Raw genomic sequence first — 22,802 nt, 5'->3', positions numbered from 1 at the left:
AACCTGGACTTGACAGCTACAGAAATATCTTTCACGTTACAAGAATCCATTCGTAACGGTCAGTTGAAAATTGCTAACTTCGACAATCAGTTACTTTCTTCCATGTTGATGTTGTTTGCCAAGTCAGATGGCTGTGCTGTTGAACTGTTTGACATTTTCTTGGAAGAAATTCTATCAAGAGACTTCTTGTTGATGAGCAGCAGTGACTTGGCTCTCTTTGTGTGGTCCTTTGCTAAGAAGGAGTTGAAGGCAGACACGTTGTTTGACAAGGTGGAAGAAGAAATTCTGAGACGAGGCACAGGTAACTTGAAGAGGCGTGATATATTTCAGATACTCTGGGCATTTGGCATGTCAAAGAAAGGGGGCAAGCAGCTATTCAATACTCTGGACAATGACATTGTCGTCAAAGGAAAAGAGGGATTCAACAACGCGGAACTGTTACAAATTGTTGGGTCGTTTGCTCGGAGAAATATAACAAAGGCCCAAGTGTTTGATGTTGTCAAGGACGAGGTTTTCAACCGTGGTGTCGGCAAGTTTCAGTTTCATGAGCTTGTTCTTATTCTCCATTCGTTTGTGTCAGCTCGAAGACATGACAACAAGTTAGTTAACGAAATTGAATGTGAGTTGCAGTCAAGAGATGCGAAACAATTTTGCAATGGTCATTTAAGCCAAGTTGCTTGGTCTCTTGGAAGAGCAAGAAAGTCGGACAGTAAAATGTTAAATGTGATTGAAGCAGAGGTTTTTAAACGTGGTTTGCACCAGTTTTCAAGGGTTCAAAAGTTCATGCTTCTGCGAGGATACATTGAAGCCAAAAGGGGTAGTAGAAAATTCTACGAAAGTTTGCAGTCTTCTTTGTTAACAAACGATTTTTCGGATTTAACAGCAAGGGACATTTATGACTTTGCTTGGTGTTTTTCTGAGGCTGGGGTTAATACCGGGCCACTATTTGACGCATTAGAAAAGGAGATTTTAAACAAAGGAAATGACATTTTCAGTAATATGCAGCTTTCTTCTATAAAGAAGAGTTTTCAGAAAGTTGGAAAGGGAACCAAGGAACTTTTTAAATTGTAAGTATAGTGGACTGTAATTATTTTTATTTCAAAGGGGCTGTGTCACGGCTGAGTTTAGTCAATTACTCTCTGTGTAACTTAGTGTTAGCGAATGCATAAATTACTTCTATGGATATAAATGACAAAATCATATGTTCATTGCAGCCAAATATGTCCGCCGAGATTTATAATCAAATTTGACAAGCAACAAAATTAACTATGAAAACTGTTCTCACTATAATGGCGGAGCGGGCAAGATGAAAAAAATCCTGTGCTGTGATTGGCTACCCAAGCAGGCAAGATGACGCTATCTTGCCCGCTCGGGATTACGCGCTGTGTCCCGCAAGAAAAATTTCTCCGAAGCTATGTAATAAATCCTTTATTGACCAAGATAGTTCGGTCAAGATGACTTGATATTGGCTTTGTTCTCTTTGTGCGTGTTAATAAGCTTCCACTCCGTCTCGGTCTATAAACAGAAAAAAACTTGGCCAATATCCTGTTGTCTTGACCTCACTTTTGCTCAACGGCTCTCATTTATGATATGGCTGGCTCCATGAGCAGGCAAGATGAACTGAATCCTGCACTGTGATTGGCTACAGGAGTGGTCAAGGTGGCGCTATCTTGTCCGCTCGGGATTACACGCTGTGTTCAGTTCTAATCCTTTTTTGGCCAAGCTCGGTGAATAGTCAATGGCTGGAAATTGGCCTCGTTCTCTTTTTGCGTGTTTATGGACCTCGACTCCGTCTCGGTTCATAAACACGTAAAGAAAGAACTTGGCCAGTATCCAACCATCTTGACCTCATGCTTGGTCAATAACCATACCCTGCATTGGTACTATTTAATATTTCTGCACTGAAACAAATTTCCGATGTTAATTTAATCGAACTTCACAAGTTTGTACCAATTATACCTTATTTGAGCGCAAACTGGTCAAAATTTATAATTGTCCTTTATTTCTGGCAAAAAAACAGCTAAAAAAAACCGTGCCCTTTGAGAGGGACAACCTCCCCTCCAAAAACAACAACAACAACTGGCTGAAACTTATAACCTGAGGTGCCGAATTCAAGTCCTCGTATTTTTCCACGCACTTCTCTCTAGTTTACAGTGTATGTGCGGTTTAGACAGCGTTATGGACGTCGCCTAAACTGGATTTAAAACAATGGTCGCTCTGGTTACTCCAATTCCAAAACCAGTAAACGTGAACTAAAAACTTCAAACGTAAAAGAAATGCTAATTGCGGCCCATGTCGTAGCCTGTGTCAACGCTAGGTACCCAAGCACTGGTGCCTGGGCGCCAGCACAAAACAGTGTTGCGTTTATACACTATGCGAGTGCAAGGACGAGACCTTGTACCCGGGCACTGTGCCCGAATTCTGGTGTAAGTACTTGGAAGAAAAAGGTGGTGTTCACATTGTAGTTAGTGCCTAGCGATCGAGAATCGTACTATGAAACCGTGCTCCGGTATCAAGCGTGAACATAGCGTTAACAAGTGGCAAAAACAAAATTGCTGAACAATTCCCATCACTTTTATCAAGGCTCAGGGATGAATCCGATACTATCGATTCATTGTGAACATTTTGTATGAAATTAGTAATTAATCAATCTCACTAGCACTTAAGTTTGTTGTGACCGGCGCATGGTCGACCTTGGGTGCCAGCTCCGTCTACACGATAAAATTTTAAAAAGGTTAATAACATAAGAAAACCCTCACACTGGGGAAGGGCCTACGTTAAGATTGTCACTGGGTAATAAATTAAATATTTTTAAAGTATGGCATAAAAGACAACTGATAGAGTCGTTTTCATTTGTTTCCAAGAGTGCTGTTAACAAAATTGTACATTTGAATAAAGTTGAAGGACAATACAGAAAGGTGTGCGAAAATATTTGCGTATCGTCGGACATGTTCGTCTGTGGCCCGGGCGGGGTGGGGGGGAGGGTTACTTTAAGAATTTCTGGGTAGGGATGTGCCGCTGGGACCCTGGAACCCTTAGCCTAAACCAGAGCTAGTTCAGCTGAATTTTGCTACCCTATTCTAGAGTAAACTCCCCAAATCCCGCTATCAATCGACACTGTTGCGGCTTATTTGCGTAAATTTAAACTTACCGAGTTGATTTTTTTATACTTTTGAGTGGCAATTCCTGGTTTCCTTAGTCTAGATAAAATCTTCAACCAACTTGTCAGTTTCGCGAAAAATGATACCCTATTCTAGAACCCAATGCTCTGATTTATATACCCTATCCTAGAGTAAACTGCTTGAACACCATACCCTTCACAGCGGCACATACCTATATAGCCCATATATGGCAGTACCCCCTCCCCGGGGTCTGTGGTATACTTTATGTTTTTAGGAGTCTTACACTGCAGTGCCCTGAAGGACGAGTGTTCTGACGTGTGAAAATCGTTGTCACACATTAAAAACATTTTCTTCCTTTTTGGCCAGAAATTCCGACTTTTCACCGTGTTTGTGCTTTTGCACGGTCAGACTGAAGGCCGAATAACCTGTTTTATTTTTCAACTTCATGTTTACTTTTTTTGTTGTTTTTTGTTTTTTGTTTCTTTTTTTTTTTTCCTTTGTCTATGAATAAGCAGCAGCAAACTTGAAAGCTCTGTTACTTTAGCTGCTGCACACGTATTCAAAACTCATGAATTTTTTAGTTACACAGCTGTTGAGCTGTATAACCTACGTTTGCATTCTTATGTTTTATTTTGCTCTGATTTGGTTTGCACAGTGGAATACAACGCAAAAAAAATCAGTACAAATATCTCACAACAATTGTATAAGGAAACCGGTTAGACAGGTTAGGTGCTAGCTAGTTTTAGTTCCCAAAGACTCGAAAAAATAGTCATCAATACTACACATTAATCCCCCGGTCCGTAAAGGACAAGTGGTATTCATATTTTAACTTTTTTCTGGCGTTATCTTAGGGTCCCCAATAAGTTTGGCGGGATGCGGGATTTGGCTTTTTTTCGCCGTGATGTTCGGGATTTGAGCTGAAAACAGGGGCGGGAAGCGGGAATTACAATTACGAGCGGGAGCGGGATTTCGTGTTTTTATGGGGTTGGGATGCGGGATTCACAAGGGGAATAGAGCGGGATACGGGATTTTAAATTCTTACATGACCTCGTAAATTGACCAGCGCAAAAACCGCAAACTGGTAGAAACGAACCTTTTGTGCATATAGCTGTGTCAGGTTTCTAATGAATAGCAAACAGCTCTGTACCCTGTCAGGTTCTGTCAAACGTATCCATTATCGCTTGATTACATTAGTATCATGAGACCTGTATGAGGTCTTTGAGTCCTATTTCGATCATTTGTGTTGGCGTCTGATATTAATGACATCTGTCCATTGGCTCCTCGCGGCTTTGGCGCTCGTTATCGTGGCTTCGCCGCTCTCTTAACGCGCTCAAATTGCTTAAAAAGCGCCAAGCTACGCAGGCTATCCATTTCCGACATTTTCGACGCTTGCGCCTGTTAGCTTGACCACCCCTCTGCCCCCAATCCTTTCTAGTTTTTCTTAGTCTTTCGACCTTTTCCAGAGCGCTTGACCGGGCGCTTGGCTTGTTTTGGCCAGGATGGCCACACCGGATGGCGGTGATAACGATTTACCGAACGAATTATGCGACATCATAAATTGCGTCGCCATATTCACACCTTATTCACCATTAATTCTGTGGGATGTAAAAGAACCCACACACTGATCAAAAAGAGTAGGAGATGTAGTTACCGATGTGGTGGTCTATCTCTTATCTGATGGTTAAATGCTCGGAGATATTAGCTGCATCAGCTACTCTGAAATCCGAGGGTAAATATTATAATGTATGTATGTATATTTATGAAAAGGATGTGCGAGCAGGAATGCCTCCATTCGAAAAGAAAAGTTCTGAGCCCAGATTTCAAAGAAAATGAAGACGCTGAAAGCTTTGAAGGAAACTGTCAGGTGTGTTTACCGGCCATCTCATGGAAATGAACAATCTTTTTCTTTCACTGATACGTGAGCAGAAGAAAAAAACAGAAAACCGTTTACAGAAAGTGACGTTATAATCATTTGTGCTTACTTATCTGCTACCCTTTGAATCCTTTTGTGATCTTTTATGCGATATCTATTTCTAAAAGGTTTCTGTGTTAATTATTAAATTAATAATTTAACAAATTAATAATAACGCAGAAATGTCTTCGGAGAGTGGACGGGATCGGGATTTTCAGGCAAAAAAGGGCGGGATGGCGGGATTAACAGGAAAAAATGGGCGGGAAAGCGGGATCTGAGAACCCTATTGAGGACCCTCGTAAATTGATTCTTTGTGATTTCAAAATTTATCAGAAGTTGCCATCTCCTATAAAAAAACGTGAATGAAGTCGTTAAAACTTTCTATGTGTTACAGGAACACTTCTACTGGAAAACTGTTACCTCATTCCAAACATTCGTGGGGTTGGCTATCTTTGTAAAACAAATAATTCCTTCAGCCACAGACTTTAGAGGGTTTGGCGTTCCTCAGGTAAATAAGTAAAAGGATAAAAATAAACTTGATGAATAAGAGTGTTTAATTTATAGTGGATAAGGCCTGCAGGAGGACAAACGAATCTCGCACCAATCACTTAATACAGTGACAATACAACTGGGTGTGAGATTAAGAACGCTAAACGTCTGGACTATTGCTGGTTTTCATTGTCACGCTATTCAAAATAGATCAAAATCCGAGAAAAGAAAGAAAGTAAATATGCAAAGACTCTCGCCAAGATTCAGGTCACAGCAATTTTTCTTATGCAAGATATGCGGAAAAACTTTTTACCCAAATTTATAGAGATTTATATGGAGACGCCATGCTGGTGCCCATGCAGATGAGCACCAACATGGCGGCCAGAAACCAACAGAAACATCTGTCACTGAGTTTTGCTACCACAGCGAGAATTTATCTTTCGAGGAACTCAGAAACATTAAAATAATACTTTTTCTAATACAAGAACTGTTCGGATAGCCAAATTACCCGAATTAAGTCACATTTTTAACGAACATGACAGCTCTCTCGGCCGTCGTTTAAATGCGGCAGGTATATTTTGCAGGGTGCAGGGTGAAGGGTGAAGGGTGCAGGTTGAAATTTAATTATAACTGGAAAACCGCTGGCACTAAAAATAATTAATAACCTACATACTCGTCAGGGGTTCTTACATAAATTAGTTCGCCTCTTTCACATAGTGAAGACACGATCGATCCGCGGTAAGTGTTGCGATAAGTACTTATCGATAGACACGCTGAGACCAGTGAAATCTCTTGAAAACCATCTGGATGGCCGCTCGACAGATGTTTCCATCCATTCCAGATTTGGCTCGGATCTTCCCTCAACAACAGAAGATTGCCATCACAAATGAAGCAAACAAATAAAGAAATGAAAGAACATAAGATTTTAACCGACGGAATATACTAGCACAAGCTCGGTGTGCTTTCATTTTGGTACTCACAGGGAAGAAACCAAATTCAGCAGATATTTCAGATGATATTTCAGATGTTTCTTCAAAAACAATAATTCATTGCAGGTTTAAAATCATAGGAACATACTCTCCTCCCATCGCTTCGGCCGGTTTGGCACTTAGGTGGAAGCCGCTGTCACAGTGATATGTGTATCCCCGTGATATGTGTATCCCCGCACACATATCACTAGTGATATGTGTATCCCCCGTGGGGATACACGAAACACTGATACGCACCTGGACATTCAACGAACAAAATGGCGACTCGGTTGCGAGGTTCCGACTAGCGCTGTAAAGAGTAGAAGAAACCAGAAATGAATTCGCGCCCAACGGAGCAGATTAGGATTTCTTGAGTTTGGTTGAGTTCCAACCGACTCGATTGTATATCTGACTAAAACTTCGAACAGCGGATACGCATATCACTAATTATTTCATGGCGCAGTGATATGTGTATCCCCAGAAACACAACTGTTATAATATAGCGCATCAACCTTGTCAAAACTGCAGGCAATATTAGCACCCGACGTTTTTACACGGCTTGGGTTCACTGAAGTTTGAAACTCGATAATTCCACTAAAAACGCGTGCACGCGTGCACGGGATAATAAGGGATACACATATCACTGATTATTTCATGAACTAGTGATATGTGTATCCCCATGGACACAGCCGTTATATTGGCTTTCTACCCAAGAAGAAAAATGCCCATAACATTTGCATTGTCAAAACTGGCTTGCTAGAAATATTCACACCAGGCATTTATTCATAGCTTGGGATTTCTGGAGTTTCACTGACCTCGGTTGTACACCGTCGCCGACCGCATGCAGGGGATACACATATCACTAATTATTACATGGCGCAGTGATATGTGTATCCCCTGAAGACAGCCGTAATCTAGGCTAACTGCCGAAGAATAAACGTCGAATATTGTGAAACGTGCTAACAATATTCGCAGTATAGCAATGTATACAGCTTGAGACTTAACATATCTTACAAAAAGTCGCACTGAAAAGCGGGTGCAGGGGATACACGAGTGCCACTAATCATTTTATGGCGATCGGGTCGAAGCCGTGATATGTGTTTCACTCCACGAATAATTCAGATGCAAACAAGGCGATGAACAGTGGAGAATATGCGTTACTCGAGGGGTGAGAATGCACCGCGCAATTAATATCGTCCTAGAAATCCGCTGCCGTGAAACTCAAATTGAAATATATCTAGATCCATTTGGTGTTCAACTTTAAATTCATTATATCCTGCTCGCAGAAAACCAGTTAGGATCAAGAACACAATTCCAGCAGCAGATACGTAAACTTTTTCAACTACAAAAATTGAGATTTGTGTTTTACTGAAGCCTGTTTGGGTTAGTCGTTCGTCCAGTAAGCGACCGGACGACGAGAGCGCTTTCAAGGAGGATATTGCTTTTTAAAGTAGAGGGGAGGGGGGTGAGGGATACACATATCACTGGTCGCCATTTTGGAGGGGATACACATATCACTAGTGATATGTGTGCGGGGATACACATATCACGGGGATACACATATCACTGTGACACCGCCTTTCTGAGCGATTGTAAGCAGCGTCATGTAACAGTCACGGTAAGTCTACCAGCTGTACGTTTCTTTTAAGTGCCAGCGGTTTTTATAATTAAATTTCAACCTGCAACCTGCAACCTGCGCCCTGCAAAATATACCTGCCGGTGTAAATGCCGCGTCACGCAAAAGCTTAGAAATTCAAACGTAGTGTATTACAGAACCAAGAACCCATTCGGAGCAAAAATTTGCATGAATATTAGTTTTCAGCAGCTCTTATACATCATGGAAATAAAATGTCAGGAGGATCAATAGTTTTGTAGTTTAAAGTGCACCTAACCCCAAAATTTTTTTTCGCTAAATCGAATCTAGACTTTATTTGAAGCATTTGGGCGAAGAAATTTTTGAATTTGGTTGAATCCTCGATTTTCTATGCCCTTTCAAAGTCGCGCTTGAAGTGTTTCACGACCGCGTTTTAGGGAGTCTGGGGCGGCGGTACCTGATGACGTCTACCCAGGAACCAAACACAACAGCGCCTCAGTCAACTCTCTGTATTTGCTCGAGAAAATGGAACATAAAACTAATCGTTCCGATATATTTTGGGACTAAAACGTCCAAGTTTTGTCTCAGAATAATTTCTTTTTCGTCACTGGAGTCAGAGTTAAGTTTCGATTCGGAAGACTCCGAAATAAACTTCGATCGAGCACATTCGACAACTGTGAACTCACTGCTTAGAGCTTTGAGAGCACTTTACAATATTTCAAGCGACGAAGGGGAAGACTTCTTTGCGGAGGAGCTGCTTGTATATTAGGAATGGAAAGCTAGATACGAAGTGGAGGAGCAGGCAAACGAAAAGCAGGAAAGAAAACTTAAGGACTGCTTTGGATGGTAATTTCGTCAACTAAACATAAGATTCCCACGCGTGTTTAGAGCCCATTTACATTTGTCCTTAGCGAGAATGCATTTTGTCAAGGTGTGATTGTTCTGTTAAATCCAGGTTGTGTTTTACTTTCAGTTGAATGCTTCATGTTTATAAGAGCAACGTACGTGTTGCAGTTTTCGAGACTTGATGACCTCCAAAACATTGGCTTCGATCGATTGAAAATCGTATTGTTTGCACCTGTATTTTTGAAGCTGCGGGAAGCAAGGCGGAAGGAAACATTTCATACAATTACCGATTTCACATTGTCACACGTTTTAAGTCGTAACTCCAAATAACCAATGTAAATTGTTCTCAAAGTTTGCAGTGAAATTCGTCGGATAAGCGAAAAGGATGTGTTCCCTAAGCGGTCAGCAGATAATGTTACGCGGTCATATTTTCGACGCTATTACACAGAATCTTTGTCGCACTGCTGATTTCCAAACCTTCGAAATAGTCTGTGAGTCTAACAATTTTGTTATCATGTAATTCTAAAGGATTAATCTTCGACTTTCATCTAAGTCGAAAGAGAAATAAGTGTTGGTTAGCGGCGTACCTCTGGAAGGCGTTTCTGTGCACTTTTCGAATGTGTATTGCACCATCCTGAAGGAAATGAGAGGACGTGAGATATTCAACCTTCCTGGGTAGACGTCACAAGAGCCGCTGGACCCATTCTCCTCAAACTCGGTCGTGAAACAAAATGGCGGTGTTTTGGAGCTATTTTCGAGATTTCATCGAGGCACAGAAAATCGAGGATTTAACGGAATCCAAAAATTTTTTCGCAGAACTATTTCAAATAACAAGTAGATTCGTTTTAGGGAAAAAAAGTTTTGGGGGTTAGGTGCACTTTAAATTTTACTGACGTCACGTGAAAACCAACTATTAGGTCCGATGATTGAGCCTGGGTCCCAAGACTCCTCTTCTGACAGTCCCTCACCCAAACGTGTTTTGACAAATGCGAGATCACCATTTACACTAACTGAGTAACGCGCGCATAGCATGCATTGCCATACTTGCATGTACCCTAGCTTAACTTCTATTATGTCGAAGTACACTTGAAAAAACAAACCTCACCTCCGGCAAGCTGACAGTTGAATGATTTGTTTATCACTGGCATGACAAGAGACCGAATTGGACTCCACTCAGTCATCATCATAACCGTAACACCGTTTGTTTCCAGAGCATGCTGTTTGCTGAATCATGGATCTCTGACGTAGCGGTCATTTGTTGCATTTCTCAAAGACGGGTTGATAATGTCCATTCTCCAAACGTAATTGTTGTTTTGGGAGGTGCGGCGGCCTCATGGTTAGAGCGCTCGCCTGCGGATTGAGCGGTCTGGGTTCGAGCCCTAGCCGGGGACATTGTGTTGTGTTCTTGGATAAGACACTTTACTCTCACAGTGCCTCTCTCTCCACCTAGGCGTATAAATGGGTACCGGCGAAATTAATGTTGGGGGTACCCTGCGACGAACTAGCCTCCCATCCAGGAGGGGAGTAGGAATACTCCTGGTCACCTCATGCTACAGAAATCGCGGGAAGCCCTCCGGCTTGAGGGACCACATAGCTCGTATACAGACCTTACCTTTTCAATTGTTGTTCAAACTTGGAGGCAGCATGGTCTGGTGCCGGGTTAGGGTACTGGATTAATCCGAAGCCCGTTGTCCCAGCGGATGGATTTGTGTTGTTTAAAGGGGCAGTCTCAACAACATTTATGCGATAACGAAATCAGCGCCACAGTACGAATTGTACTTACTACAATTGCTTTGGTGAGTTTGTCTCATAACAGGTTCTTCGTACCAATACCGCGATGGATGTTGGTACCAGTCTCAACCCGGCTATCGACATTGGACAGGTAAGTACAGCATATCCCAGCATGCCTCAGAGAGAGCTCTAGCAGAGATGATATAGGTGTGCTTTATAAGTCTCTTTAAGTCTAAGAAAATTCAATTTTCTGGGACTTTTGTGTCTTCCGTCCGTTTTTTTCTTGGTGACTGTTCTCCCAGCGCTTCGATCCTCATTGGGATGATGTCTCTTATTTAGATACCAGATCCCCGGCCCCAATTCCCCCAATCCGATCAGTCAGTCAAAATTGGCCGTTTTTCAGCTCAAGTTGATAGAATGTGGGATATTCAAAAACTAAGCCAACGCTTTTCTTCCTGTCACTAAAAATCTGCTCATATTTTATATTTTTCACTCTACTTTCAGATCGAAGGTGGTTTTGTACAAGGATTGGGTCTGTTTACTCTTGAAAAAGTTCGATGCTCTCAGACCGGCACGCTATAGCCGACAGGGCCTGGGGCGTACAAGATTCCGGGATTTGCTGACATACCAGTGGAGTTCAATGTGCATCTTCTGCGCAGTGCGCCAAACGAAAAAGCCATTTACTCTTCTAAGGTTCGAGTTTGACGTGTTCTGCTTTATTTCTAATGTAATAGTTTTGCAATTAATTCCAGAAATGTGTCGTTATATGCAGATATTGCTGCTCTTGAAAGCGTGTAATTCTGATCTTTATCATAGTGTAGCAGCTGTTATTATTTTAGGGCTAGGGGCACTGTTTCTGTTATTTGTTCTATTGTTTCCTGAAAGGGGACCGAGTCATTCGTGTGAGACCTGGTGAGAGATGTTATCAGGCTCCTTTATGAGAGTTAAAGCCACCCCGATCTTCCACTTAGATCTATTAGTGTGGAAAATCTAGGTTTTCTGTATTACAAGCTTGGTAGAAAAGCCTCAGAGGGTGTTTTGGTGAGGGACCTCGAACTGTCTGAGAAGCAGGCTAAGGAAAGCCTAATTTCTTTGGAACAGCGACTGAGAGTTAAGGGGCTTGAAGTGGCTTAATACAAAGTAGTGCAAAGTAGGCTTTTTAATTTACGTTTTGTGCCTTGGTTAACTCAGGGTGTTGGAAAACCTTCTCTGTTTCTCGCTTTTCGTCATTAAGGATACTATCACCAACGCTAGGTGAGTCAAGGAATTTTTTTTAAAATGTTCGCTCATGCCTAACACGTGACAAGCACATGACTGGCACATGATTAGCACATGACTAGCACATGCTTAGCACATGACTGGCACGTGATACAGTTACAATTTTGACCAATCTTCAGCTATCAGAGCTATCAGATGAACGCTATCCGCTGTTTAGGTTTGTGAGGGTAATAGCAGATGACAGTAAGGTCGCTTCCTTAACAGACACTTTCAAGACAGAAAATGACCAAAACAACCAACATATATTTGACATAAATAAACATAAATACGATAATTAGCAAACATTTTGGGATATTTAAAAGGCGTTGTAACTTAAGTTACATCGTGTGTTTGGCTCTAAAGGCAGCGCAAGGTTTGTTATTAATTTTGTTTCACCATGTAGACGTGAGTCAGGTGTTGAAGGTAACTTCAGACTGGACAGTCCTGCTACCAGTGAGCGCATGAGAGTGGCTTGTGTCGACCAGTTCACTGAACAAGTAAGTCATAATTGCAGCTGTTGACTTAAAGAACTGTCCTGAGTTTTATAAAGTTGCCGAAAAGCTTCAGTCTGCTCACAGACCTTCTGTTTTCTCAACACTGTCGAAAGTAAGAGATTTTGACTCGGGCGCTTGCATTACAACTGGAAAAACGCCGGTTGTGACCAGAGAAACAGAGCCATAGAATCTGTATAGGAAAACAAATCCTCTAGTTATCGCGCATAACCTTTAATAAGCGCCCCTTTCGAATAAGCGCCCCTCTTATCGGCTAAAATTTAATATAAGTACCCCACTCCATCGAATAAGCGCTCCTCTACCCTCCCTCACGTTATATGGGTGAGTATTGAGACAACAGAATATTTATAGCATCGTTCGTGTTTCATCACTCTCGTCCAACCTTTTTAACACAATCGCTACAATACATTAAACCAGTTTCAACTTCTAAGTTGCATCCTGCAATTTCTCGATCCATATATTTGCCCATATCCTTCACATGCAAAATATGTTCTTTCAGTTGTTTCCCAGTCACCACACTCTTGGTGAAGGCTCTAAACTTTAAATAAGTGTCCCCTCCCCTCGTTTAAGAGCCTCCCTCGAGAAAAAAAAAACCCTCTCCCGTCTTCTTCTAAATTTGAAATAAGCATTCCTGGTGCTTATTCGACGATTTACGGCATCTTAACATACTGCGGTTTTTCTTCTTTTTTACAGTTTACCTCCGATGCAGATCCTAATGTGAAAGACTTCTACGTGTGCCCTTGAAGAAACTAACCTCCAACATTTGATGTGATTAGAGAAAAAAAACCTTCACGCTTTGACGATAAAGGAACTGATTATTTAATTAAATTCAGAAGAGGTTAAAGAAATTTTCAGCGCAAATTAGGTTTAAACCAATATTGTTAAACAATTAAAAAGGGGAGCAAAAATCAGTTGACGACAAATTCCAGTCTCTGAGACCAAACTGAGCCACAGTTTTCGTATCGATCTTTCTGATCAACTGATCGCGCCAGATGGTGTGACCACTTTCAGAGTGTTATGATTACTGATACAAATTGTAATAAAGGAATTGATAAGAGAATGAAAAAGTAAAGAGATAATAAACAATAAAGCAAACAGCCAGATGACACGGTGTGTGGCAATTACTGAAGGGGTGTATAGCCTTGGACAGAAGTGGTTATGTAAACAATTCACGTACACAGGATTTTTTTCATTTGAACTGGAAGATTCGCATATTTAATACCGTGAGGTCCTTTGTCACTGTCCGACCTCACCTTGATGTCGAGGCTGGCGACGAGGGCGGTATCTTTTCCCTTCCTCCCCTCCCCGTTCCTCTTTGTGTCTGCCATTGTTCTCTTTGCCTCTGGCTCCTTGCAAGGAAGCCAGTTTCCATGACAGCCATCCGTGCAGCCCCTAAAAATCAGCGGGTTTCTTTTCGCCACCAAACACTACGGGGACTAAACCATCGGTGCCGTCGAACAAGCGAAGAAGACGTGCGAAGACAGAATTTTGGTGTTCTCATGTCGCTATAGCTGAGAGAGATCCGACATTTGGGGCGCCTTCCATTCAACCAAAATTTTCGAATCAGCGACGATTGGTACCAATTCAAATGGGCAAGGAAATTTCGTGGGAAAGTTTCCAGGAAATCCGGAAATTGTTGAATTTCCGAAAAGCGGACCAGTCAACCGAAAATTCCGGTAATATCAGGAGGAACAGAAATTCCCAGTAAGAAATTTCCAAATATTTGGGTATACCTTTCGAGGTTGTCCTCTTTTTTGAAAATTCCGCAAATTGCTGTTCTATTCGCCAAAGGAAATTTTCGGAAATGCAAACTAGAATTTTTGTTCGAATGGAAGTCTGTCTGCATATGTACGAGCCAGGTGGCCCATCAGGCCGGAGCTTGTCCCGGTTTCTGTAGTATGAAGCGACTAGGAGTATTTCTACTCCCCCCTGGACGGGATGCTAGTCCATCGCAGGGTTACCCCCAGCATTAAGTTCGCCGGTACCCATTTATACACCTGGGTGGAGAGAGGCACTGTGAGAGTAAAGTGTCTTGCCCAAGAACACAACACAATGTCCCCGGCCAGGGCTCGAACCCGGACCGTTCGATCCGGAGACGAGTGCACTAACCTTGAGGCCACCGCGCCTCCCATAAAAAAAAAAAAAATTGGAACGCTTCACGAATTTGCGTGTCATCCTTGCGCAGGGAAGTGGTCCTTTTTAATTCTCGGTCACGCGATGTAATACTAAGGATTGGATCCTCTTATCGGTATCTGGTCGTTTATAGCACCCAAGTCGATCAGCTATTAGGCAATTAGCCCTCAACCAGAAGCCAGTTAAACCCCACATAAGTCGATTAGCCCCCTTTACCACCTCACCCCCAAGCCATCCTCTATGACACCCCCAATTTAGCTCTTCGCTTACAACAGGCCCGTTACTTTTCAGCGGCTGATTTCCCTGCTGTTTTCCGGGAGTTTTCTTGACCCTACTTCGAATCTTCGTATCAAAAACTGTAAGGCTAATGTGTTCTTTTTGGGGGTGAAAGCCGAGAGCCCCTGGGAATGAACCTCTTCGAGATGTTCACAACGGACATATTGGTCAGCGGAGGGAACCCCTGATTGGAAAAGAGTAGGCCACCCCTAACCATCCTCTTTCTCGTGGTCCTCCGCCATCTTGTAAAAGGTTCGAATTTTATTGATAGGTTTGAGCTTTTAACATTCCACACTCGCAAAGTTCAACGAAAGAAACTTGGCATGACTGATCTTTGAGCACTTTTGTATTCGACAGGAAGTTTTCAAGCGGAGCCATGCAGATCTTCGTGAAAACTCTGACGGGGAAAACTATCACACTTGAGGTGAGTGTAAAGTTTGTCACACGTGTATGTCTGGCCGCTATGTGAACACAAGGTACAAACCGGGCCAGTAATTTATTATTCGTCGAAACAGTTCCTCTACAATTTCCCGGCTGCACTGGGCCAGTTGAAATTTGTATGTTGTATTTTTGTTCATCGGTGTCAAAGTAAATCTATAAGCTTATAAGGCTTAATTCAGACTTCAGTGGAATTTAATTCAACGTAATTCCGCAACTTAGGCTTGAAAACGATATTAAAAAATACTCCGGCATAAGTTGTAATGCAAGATCCTAAAGTGGTGAGCAAGAAAGTTTAGTCGCCTAATGGCCTATGTAGTCTTTATATATGGAAGGGTTCCTTTGCTTGCTAGAATGTGGGCAGTGTTTTTAACTTTTTAAACTGTGAGCTAAAGTTGAACTTGCAAACCCAAAAACCAAAACTAGTCAAAATGCGTGAAGAAAAAGTACCTCAGACAAAACATGCCATTCACAGTACACAGAAAACAGCTATGAATTCACTATGAAAAGAACTTCTGGTATAGAAAGAAAACTGGTTTTGTATTTCCTATTCATAAGTTTTATGGTGTACTGAAAATTTGAGTGTTCAATTAGGCCCTGTCCAAATGGGAAATGTGTGGCAACCAAACAAGCTGGCATTGTACTGAGTGGCCAAATGGTATCAAACATGTTTTATCAAATACAATCAAACAAGGTGTCCAAATGGGAAATGGTTTCATCAACAGACAATCTTTGATCATGTTTGATCACCAAACGTCTCCCTTTTGGCCAGGGCCTAGGTTTATTCTACATAATGGATCCAGGGGCATTTTATCAGAGGCATTTTATGTCAGGGGCATTTTGACCTACATTCTCAGGTACTGTTGCTTGCGTCACGTAGCAACACTTGAACACCTCTGTGCAATATTTTGATGAATGGCCAGCAGGTTCATCAAATTTGATGATCTGTAGCTAACTTTTTAATTTTTTGGAGAACATTTAGGAAAATTGTATAAAGCTGTGAAGGGGTGCCACTTAGATTGTAATTGAGGTCAACTGTAGCCTGTTCTGTCTAAATAAGTTTCCCTTCTTTCCAGGGGGGTGGGGAGTGATCATTTGATTTATATCACCCTCATGTGAGATTTTCCTGTTGAGATAAATTTTTTCACATTTTACTAAAACTTGACATTTGACAACATATTTTTAGTTTGGCCACAGAAAGTTGTTTTTTGTTTTTGTTGTTTTTAAATAAAACAGTGAGGGCCATGGGTTTGTCAGTCGCAAGACTGTTGTGTGTTACCCTCGTTAAACAAAGTTAATTTGTTGATTTTATTTATTTATTTACAGGAAATTATTTTGCAACTCTAGTGCTAATCTTAGTGGTTTGTATATGTACAGTATAGTAAACAAAAATAGTAACTTTTTTTTTTCCTTCCAGGTTGAACCTAGTGACTCTATTGAGAATGTCAAAACAAAGATCCAAGACAAGGAAGGTAACAAGTCCTGTCCTGTACTACATTGTATAAGTCAGTTTTATTTGCTGGGCAAGTCCAGCTTTTTTGCAGTAGATGTCTTTTGGGTTTGGGCAAAGCAGAACTTTCAAGCAAGAAACTTGGTGAATATACCAGCACAGATGTCCTTGGAGACTGCGCTTCTGATAAAATAGTTGACCATGATCTTAATTTTGCCCGGTGGTTCTAGAGTTTTACTGCAAGTGCCAAGCAACACTAATTAACAATCAGCAGCATACAGTTATTTGAACCAAAAATTTTGGGTTAACTTGCATTTGTTTAGAGTCAATGTACATGTGCTCTTCTAACTGGGTTTGCACAATTCAATTGAAAACTGTTGCCATTTATAGTATTACTATGAGTGATCTAGTTTGATTTTCACTTCTTACCAGATGGTAAGTTTACATAAGCATTGCCATAAGTGCAGTAAGTAGTATGTACAAACACTGAAAAAAAAACACACAAAGATTCAATTAACATCTTGACCCTTCATTACTCCAGGAATTCCACCTGACCAGCAAAGATTGATTTTTGCTGGTAAACAGCTCGAAGATGGACGCACTCTTAGTGATTATAACATCCAGAAGGAGTCCACTCTTCATCTTGTGCTTCGACTGAGAGGAGGAGCAAAGAAAAGAAAGAAGAAGAACTACACAACCCCCAAGAAGATCAAGCACAAGAAGAAGAAGGTATGATCTGTTAAGTTGGCTCCCTAGAGAATTTACGAACACCCTCCCTATAGAGTGCGAGTTAGAAAAGGGAACTTAGTTAATTTCTCTTAAAGTTTTCCCTGTAGAGATTTACCACCATGGGTACTCTTAAAATAAGGCTTCTATTTTGGTTGTCAATTCTTGGATTAAGGCCGTTACCATGGCAAATCTCATCTAATGACAGGCAGATATATTCCTCATTTTGACTTAAACTCCTCAATATTTATGCTTTTCTTCGGTGAAATTTTTTCATACTTTGCCCCATCATGGAAATGACATTGCCTGACATTTTGAATTGGTAAAAAGTCAAGGTTGTTCAGATGGTTTTTCCAACATTCTGTAATGTTTCATTCTTCTAAATATATTAGATTAGCTCTCTCAGGTTTTAGGCAAGGCAAGCTCTTTCACCTCTGCACCGCCACTTTTCCCTAAGTGACGTAACTCAAAGTCATCAAGTCCTGTTGGTTATGTGCTACTAAGCACTTAATGACTGTCGCCAAGGGAAACAGTTAGTTTTGTTTTCCTGAGACCCTCGGTGTTTCCTGACACAAAGGAGTTTAGAACTCACTGAGGGTTGGGAACTCACCGTTTGCATGAGGCCAATCATAAAATATTTTGTTCTACCTCAGCTCAAAAAATTATAGAAAAAAAACTGAAGAAAATATTCACTTGATGCCAACTGGCATACACGACCTGATCACATCCAAGTTTAAAGTTTTGTTTGTTTTTTTTTATTATTGCTAAACACATAATTACTTACATTGCCTTACTCTAATTACAACACGACACAATACTTAACTCACTTACAATACACTACATTATTGTTATTATCATCATTATTATTAATATTATTATTATTATTATTATTCTAATGCTTTTACTGTCTTACAAACGTCACTTACAATACCTCAAAAAAAGCCACTATTTACAATACTTGGCATTACCTTACTTACTTACAATACGTGATAATAACTTATTATGACTTACACATTACGTTACTTAAGGAGTTACAATACAATGTAATTACGTAATTATAGAAAAAAAAACCCAACAAACAAGCTAAAAAAAAGACCTCGCAACAAATTACTAAGGGAAACGCCTTAAATGGTGAGAAGGTATTTCCACTTCTGTTGAAATTCCCTTTCACCATTCAACAAGGCAGCAATATATTTTTCTATCTCTATGCGAGTCTAAAGTTGTTGTTGTTTCCTTAGGGAGTTAGGGAGTTTGTTTGCCCAGGGAGTCTGTAAGTTTGACCCGTTCTCTTGCAATCAGAAAATGTATTCGAGTCGGGAGTTATAACAAAATAATTTCATACTGATATGTGAAGCTTGGTCCTCACTAGCAACGCAAGCATAAGCACAAACATAAGCAGAAGAAGCTTATGCGCTAGTGAGGACAGCCACTACATAAACATAAGCATAAGCATTCTTCCTATGCTTATGCTTATGTTCAGTGAGGACATGTCAACATAAGCATTAAGTGCTCAACGATTGGCTGATAGTCTCATGCTTATGCTTATGCCAACATGTCCTCACTGGACACGATAACAACATAAGTATAAGCATATGAAGAATGCAAGATTTTGATTTTCTCATGCTTATGCTTGTGCTTAAGTGTATGTCGTGTCTGTCCTCACTAGAACATAAGCTCTTTGTTCTTATGCTTATGCTTATGCTTGTGTCACTAGTGAGGACTGGGCGTGCTTGCCAGTAAAAGGCTATAATTTGGGAATACTGTTTACCAAAGAAACAACCATGGCAAATATGTCATTTACTCTTGATTGTATTGTAACGTTAAAGAAAGTTAGTGAGCAACAATAATTTCACCCATTTTACTTCTTACTGTTGTGTTTCAATTTCAACCTTGCCTTATCCCTGCCATTCTAGGTCAAGCTGGCAGTGTTGAAATACTACAAGGTCGATGAGAATGGAAAGATCACTCGTCTGCGGCGGGAGTGTCCATCAGAGTCCTGTGGGGCTGGAGTGTTTATGGCCAGTCACTTTGACCGCCAGTACTGTGGCAAATGTTGTTTAACATATGTGTTTAGCAAGGCACAGGAAGGCAAATAGATGTCAAATAAAATAAAACCTTGAATTTCCATAGTTTGCTTGTTTCATGAAGTTTGGTGCAATCTAAGTAGCAAGACTTAAGCAAGAGACACTCGCCTAGGATAACATTCTAGAGGGCAATTTTAAGAATCTGGCGAGCCAAACGGCGTGTTATTAAGTGTCTGGGAATATTGCTGGTCCAACACCAGACTATCCCCCACCCCCACCCCTGCATTTTATTGTGCACCCAGGTAGAGAGTGGCAGTTTGGAACTAAAGCCCCTCAACTGTGCACAAGCCTCAAGCTCTTTCCCAGAGTGAGTGCGTTTTCAGTCAGTTGTGTTTGAACGCCCGATGCTCGGGAAAAAATGCGGTTCCGGTTTGGTTGTGCGCATGCACTCAAGAGCAATAGTAGTTTCTGAACATGCGTGGGGAGAATAACCGCTGGGACTAATCCTAGCTCACCTCCCAATTTGGCAATTTCACCCAGAGGAACTTGGGCCTTGAAAACGAGAGCCTACGTGTAGCCGTACCCACCCGGCTACACGTAGGCTGTGAAAACGAGTTTCTAAATATCGTCACGAGAATTGTACGAGTACACAAACGCAAAGGCTGTAATCTCATTGGCTGAGCTATCATGCACTATCAACCATCAGTGCTTGGCGGCTATTCCACTAAACAGCAGCTCTTTTTCCTTCTTTGTGTTGGAGGAACATGGCGAAAAAAATCTTAGAGAAAAATGAATTCCTTGGAAGGTTGAAAGAAGGACTCGAAACATTGAAAAAAAGCCGATAAGCACGCTTCTATATACAGCTGCAAATTTCAAAGGTTATCAAACAGTTGGCGCAATTTTCCTTAAAAGTCAAGTTTAATACTACATAGAGAAAAGGAAACCAGTACTTGAAGTAAATCTCTGTTATATACTTAATCAGTTCAGGTTATTCGCTCTCAATTTCCCTGAAGCGATGAAAATCTGATGCTGATAACGAGTAACGAAATAAGAACCATGTTTGTCCCGGGAGGGGTGGGGGCATTTAGACACCATTTTTGCCCCGGGGGATTGGAAGTTGACCAACTGAAAATTCAAAATGGGGAAGGTGAAGTTTCTAATTGACCGAATTGTCTGCGTTTGTGGAACGTAATAAAAAGACCTTTATAACAATACCTTTGGTTCTGCCGCTTAGTCTTGCATTCCCGGGGTACATTTTGTGTCCCAAAATGGCCACGTTCTACATATCAATATTCTAACATGGTTCCGAGGCTTTCGGGTCAAAATTGTAAATTTTTTTAAGTTTCTTTTGTCTCTCAGTTCCCAAAAGAGACTTGGATACAAAGAATACAACACCAAATATAGAAGTTTGTCCTGAAAGCCTCGGAGCCATGTTAGAATATTGATATATCGAACATGGCCTATTAGTAAAGGATATCAATCTATCTACAGCAAGTATTGGCATAACCCACTATGCTTTTCACTGGATGGGATTTACCCGGAGGTCAGTGTTATTAGATACAAGGAGAGATGGTGGCCTCCAGGATCAATTTCTGTTTGCTCCTCGTTGTGCGCAAAAGGGCAACGCTCGCTGGCTGAAAGTAGCAGAACAAATAACATGCAGACGGGCGGTCTCGGACACCAACCTGAGCCCGCAATTTTCTTCTTGAGGTTGCTAAGCAACTGATTGCACCATGGTGAGTACCAATCTCGAACCCGGAGTTTTCCTGGTTGGGTCATCGGTTGGCTCCCCTCGCCGAAGAAACCGCTGACTGAGCCAGGAAGACTCTGGACTCGAAATTGATTGAACAATTCAGAAGATCTCTTGAGTGCAAGCCCTACATCTTGATTGGTCAAGAAACGTCAGAATCTGTTACGAGTGCGGCAAAAAAATTGCTGCCTCTCTTTAACAGTTCTTTCAACGGCTAACCCTGAGAAATAGGGGACCGTTCATTTTTTATGAGGGAGGGGGGGCTGGTGGGATTTGGGAAGCACCATTTAAAAATCGCATGACCCCCTCAGCTTACCAATTTTTTCACGTGCCCCCCCCCCCCTTATAGCGGTCATTTTTTGGGATGACCCCCCCACCCAAAAAAAAATTGAACAAACAATATTTAGATTTCAACTTTTTTAATATTTCTCTATTATCCCCCTACTTCACGTTTTGTGGTCACTGTCAAGACAATATTTACAATCCCTATACTACAGAGAGCTGTTGTTTGAAAAACAAATCAAAAGAAAGAGAAGTCAATTTCGGATCTCCTAGTTATGGCTCGCCCTGAGCGTGTGGCATTTGGCCTCTCATTGGCATCTCCCTCATCTGAATTGATGAATGCCCACAGTTTTAATGTAAAACAGATCAAATGTATAGAAGCTAAGTTGACGAAGGTCACGCAGGACATGGAAGCACTAGAAAATAAGAGCAATTATAACAGCATATTCAAGGGCATACTCAAACAGCACATCAACAAAAGGAGAAGGAAAAAAGAAAACCACAGAAAGTCAAATGAAAGAAAGAGGAAGCGGACTGAAAACAACGTCCAACGAGTTTATGGAATCTGTGTTGGAAACCCACTAGGAAATGATCTTCCACAATGCCTTGTGTACCCTCCTAGAACGGCCGTCCCGGAAGAGTGTATTAAAGTTGAGGATGTTGCCACGTCGTTATTTAGAAGAGATGGGCCACACATCGCACAGCTCTTGGAAGGGAATTATTTCACCAATGCTGCAAGAAGCAGAATCACCACCAACCTTGAGCAGGAAGTCAGAGATTATGTTTACACCTTCATGTACCCTGAAGAGTACACTCTGACGGAAAGCATTGCTGCTTCTTGCAGCATCGGTGAAAGAGACTCCCATAGCAGCACAAGCGGCGACGAAGAACTCGACGACAGCGAAGATGAAGATGAGTGCCAGTGAAAGTTGCATTCGAAAATAACAGTGTTAAATACTTCTTTTCAGTAGCTACAAATGCTTTTTGTCGCCAAACGTTTTTTTAAAGCAGAAGGAAAGTTTGTAATAAATTTGTATCCTGCCTTCTATGTTTATTCTATAGCAATGTTTTGATATTCAAACATTATGCCATTTTAAAGTTTTACTAAAATATTTCACGTGACCCCCCCGTTTTTCCCTTATTTTTTGGGCATGGCCCCCCCTCGAAAGCCATTTTTTTTCGCATGGCCCCCCCCCCAAATCCCACCAGCCCCCTAGGATCCAATGACCTTGGCAACCTCGTTTCCAGTGTCTCTCGTCTTCCCACACTCCCTGGGCACGAGGTTATGACCT

The 22,802-nt window shown here is 41.4% G+C and overlaps 2 protein-coding genes across 4 annotated transcripts in view; both read left to right on the top strand.

Annotated features, from left to right (window-relative positions):
• The window catches only part of LOC145485132 (uncharacterized), a 248,317-nt gene extending 245,400 nt beyond the window's left edge, over positions 1-2,917 (top strand). For all 3 annotated transcript variants that reach the window (XM_081463819.1, XM_081463818.1, XM_081463817.1), the window contains exon 2: positions 1-2,917. This exon is cut by the window's left edge. In XM_081463819.1, the coding sequence (XP_081319945.1) occupies positions 1-1,071 (1,071 nt within the window). In that variant the 3' untranslated portion in view covers positions 1,072-2,917.
• A 12,137-nt stretch (positions 2,918-15,054) lies between these two features.
• On the top strand, positions 15,055-19,579 carry LOC145485235 (ubiquitin-ribosomal protein eS31 fusion protein). The gene is made up of 5 exons (XM_081463935.1): positions 15,055-15,092; positions 15,198-15,264; positions 16,696-16,750; positions 17,270-17,457; positions 19,368-19,579. Exons 2-5 carry the CDS (start codon positions 15,217-15,219, stop codon positions 19,548-19,550), a joined length of 474 nt encoding a protein of 157 aa, XP_081320061.1. The 5' UTR covers positions 15,055-15,092; positions 15,198-15,216; the 3' UTR covers positions 19,551-19,579.
• Positions 19,580-22,802: the final 3,223 nt, after the last annotated feature.

Source organism: Orbicella franksi, chromosome 4 (assembly GCF_964199315.1).
Source record: "Orbicella franksi chromosome 4, jaOrbFran1.1, whole genome shotgun sequence".
Lineage (NCBI taxonomy): Eukaryota > Metazoa > Cnidaria > Anthozoa > Scleractinia > Merulinidae > Orbicella > Orbicella franksi.
This window is presented reverse-complemented; position numbering and strand designations above follow the sequence as displayed.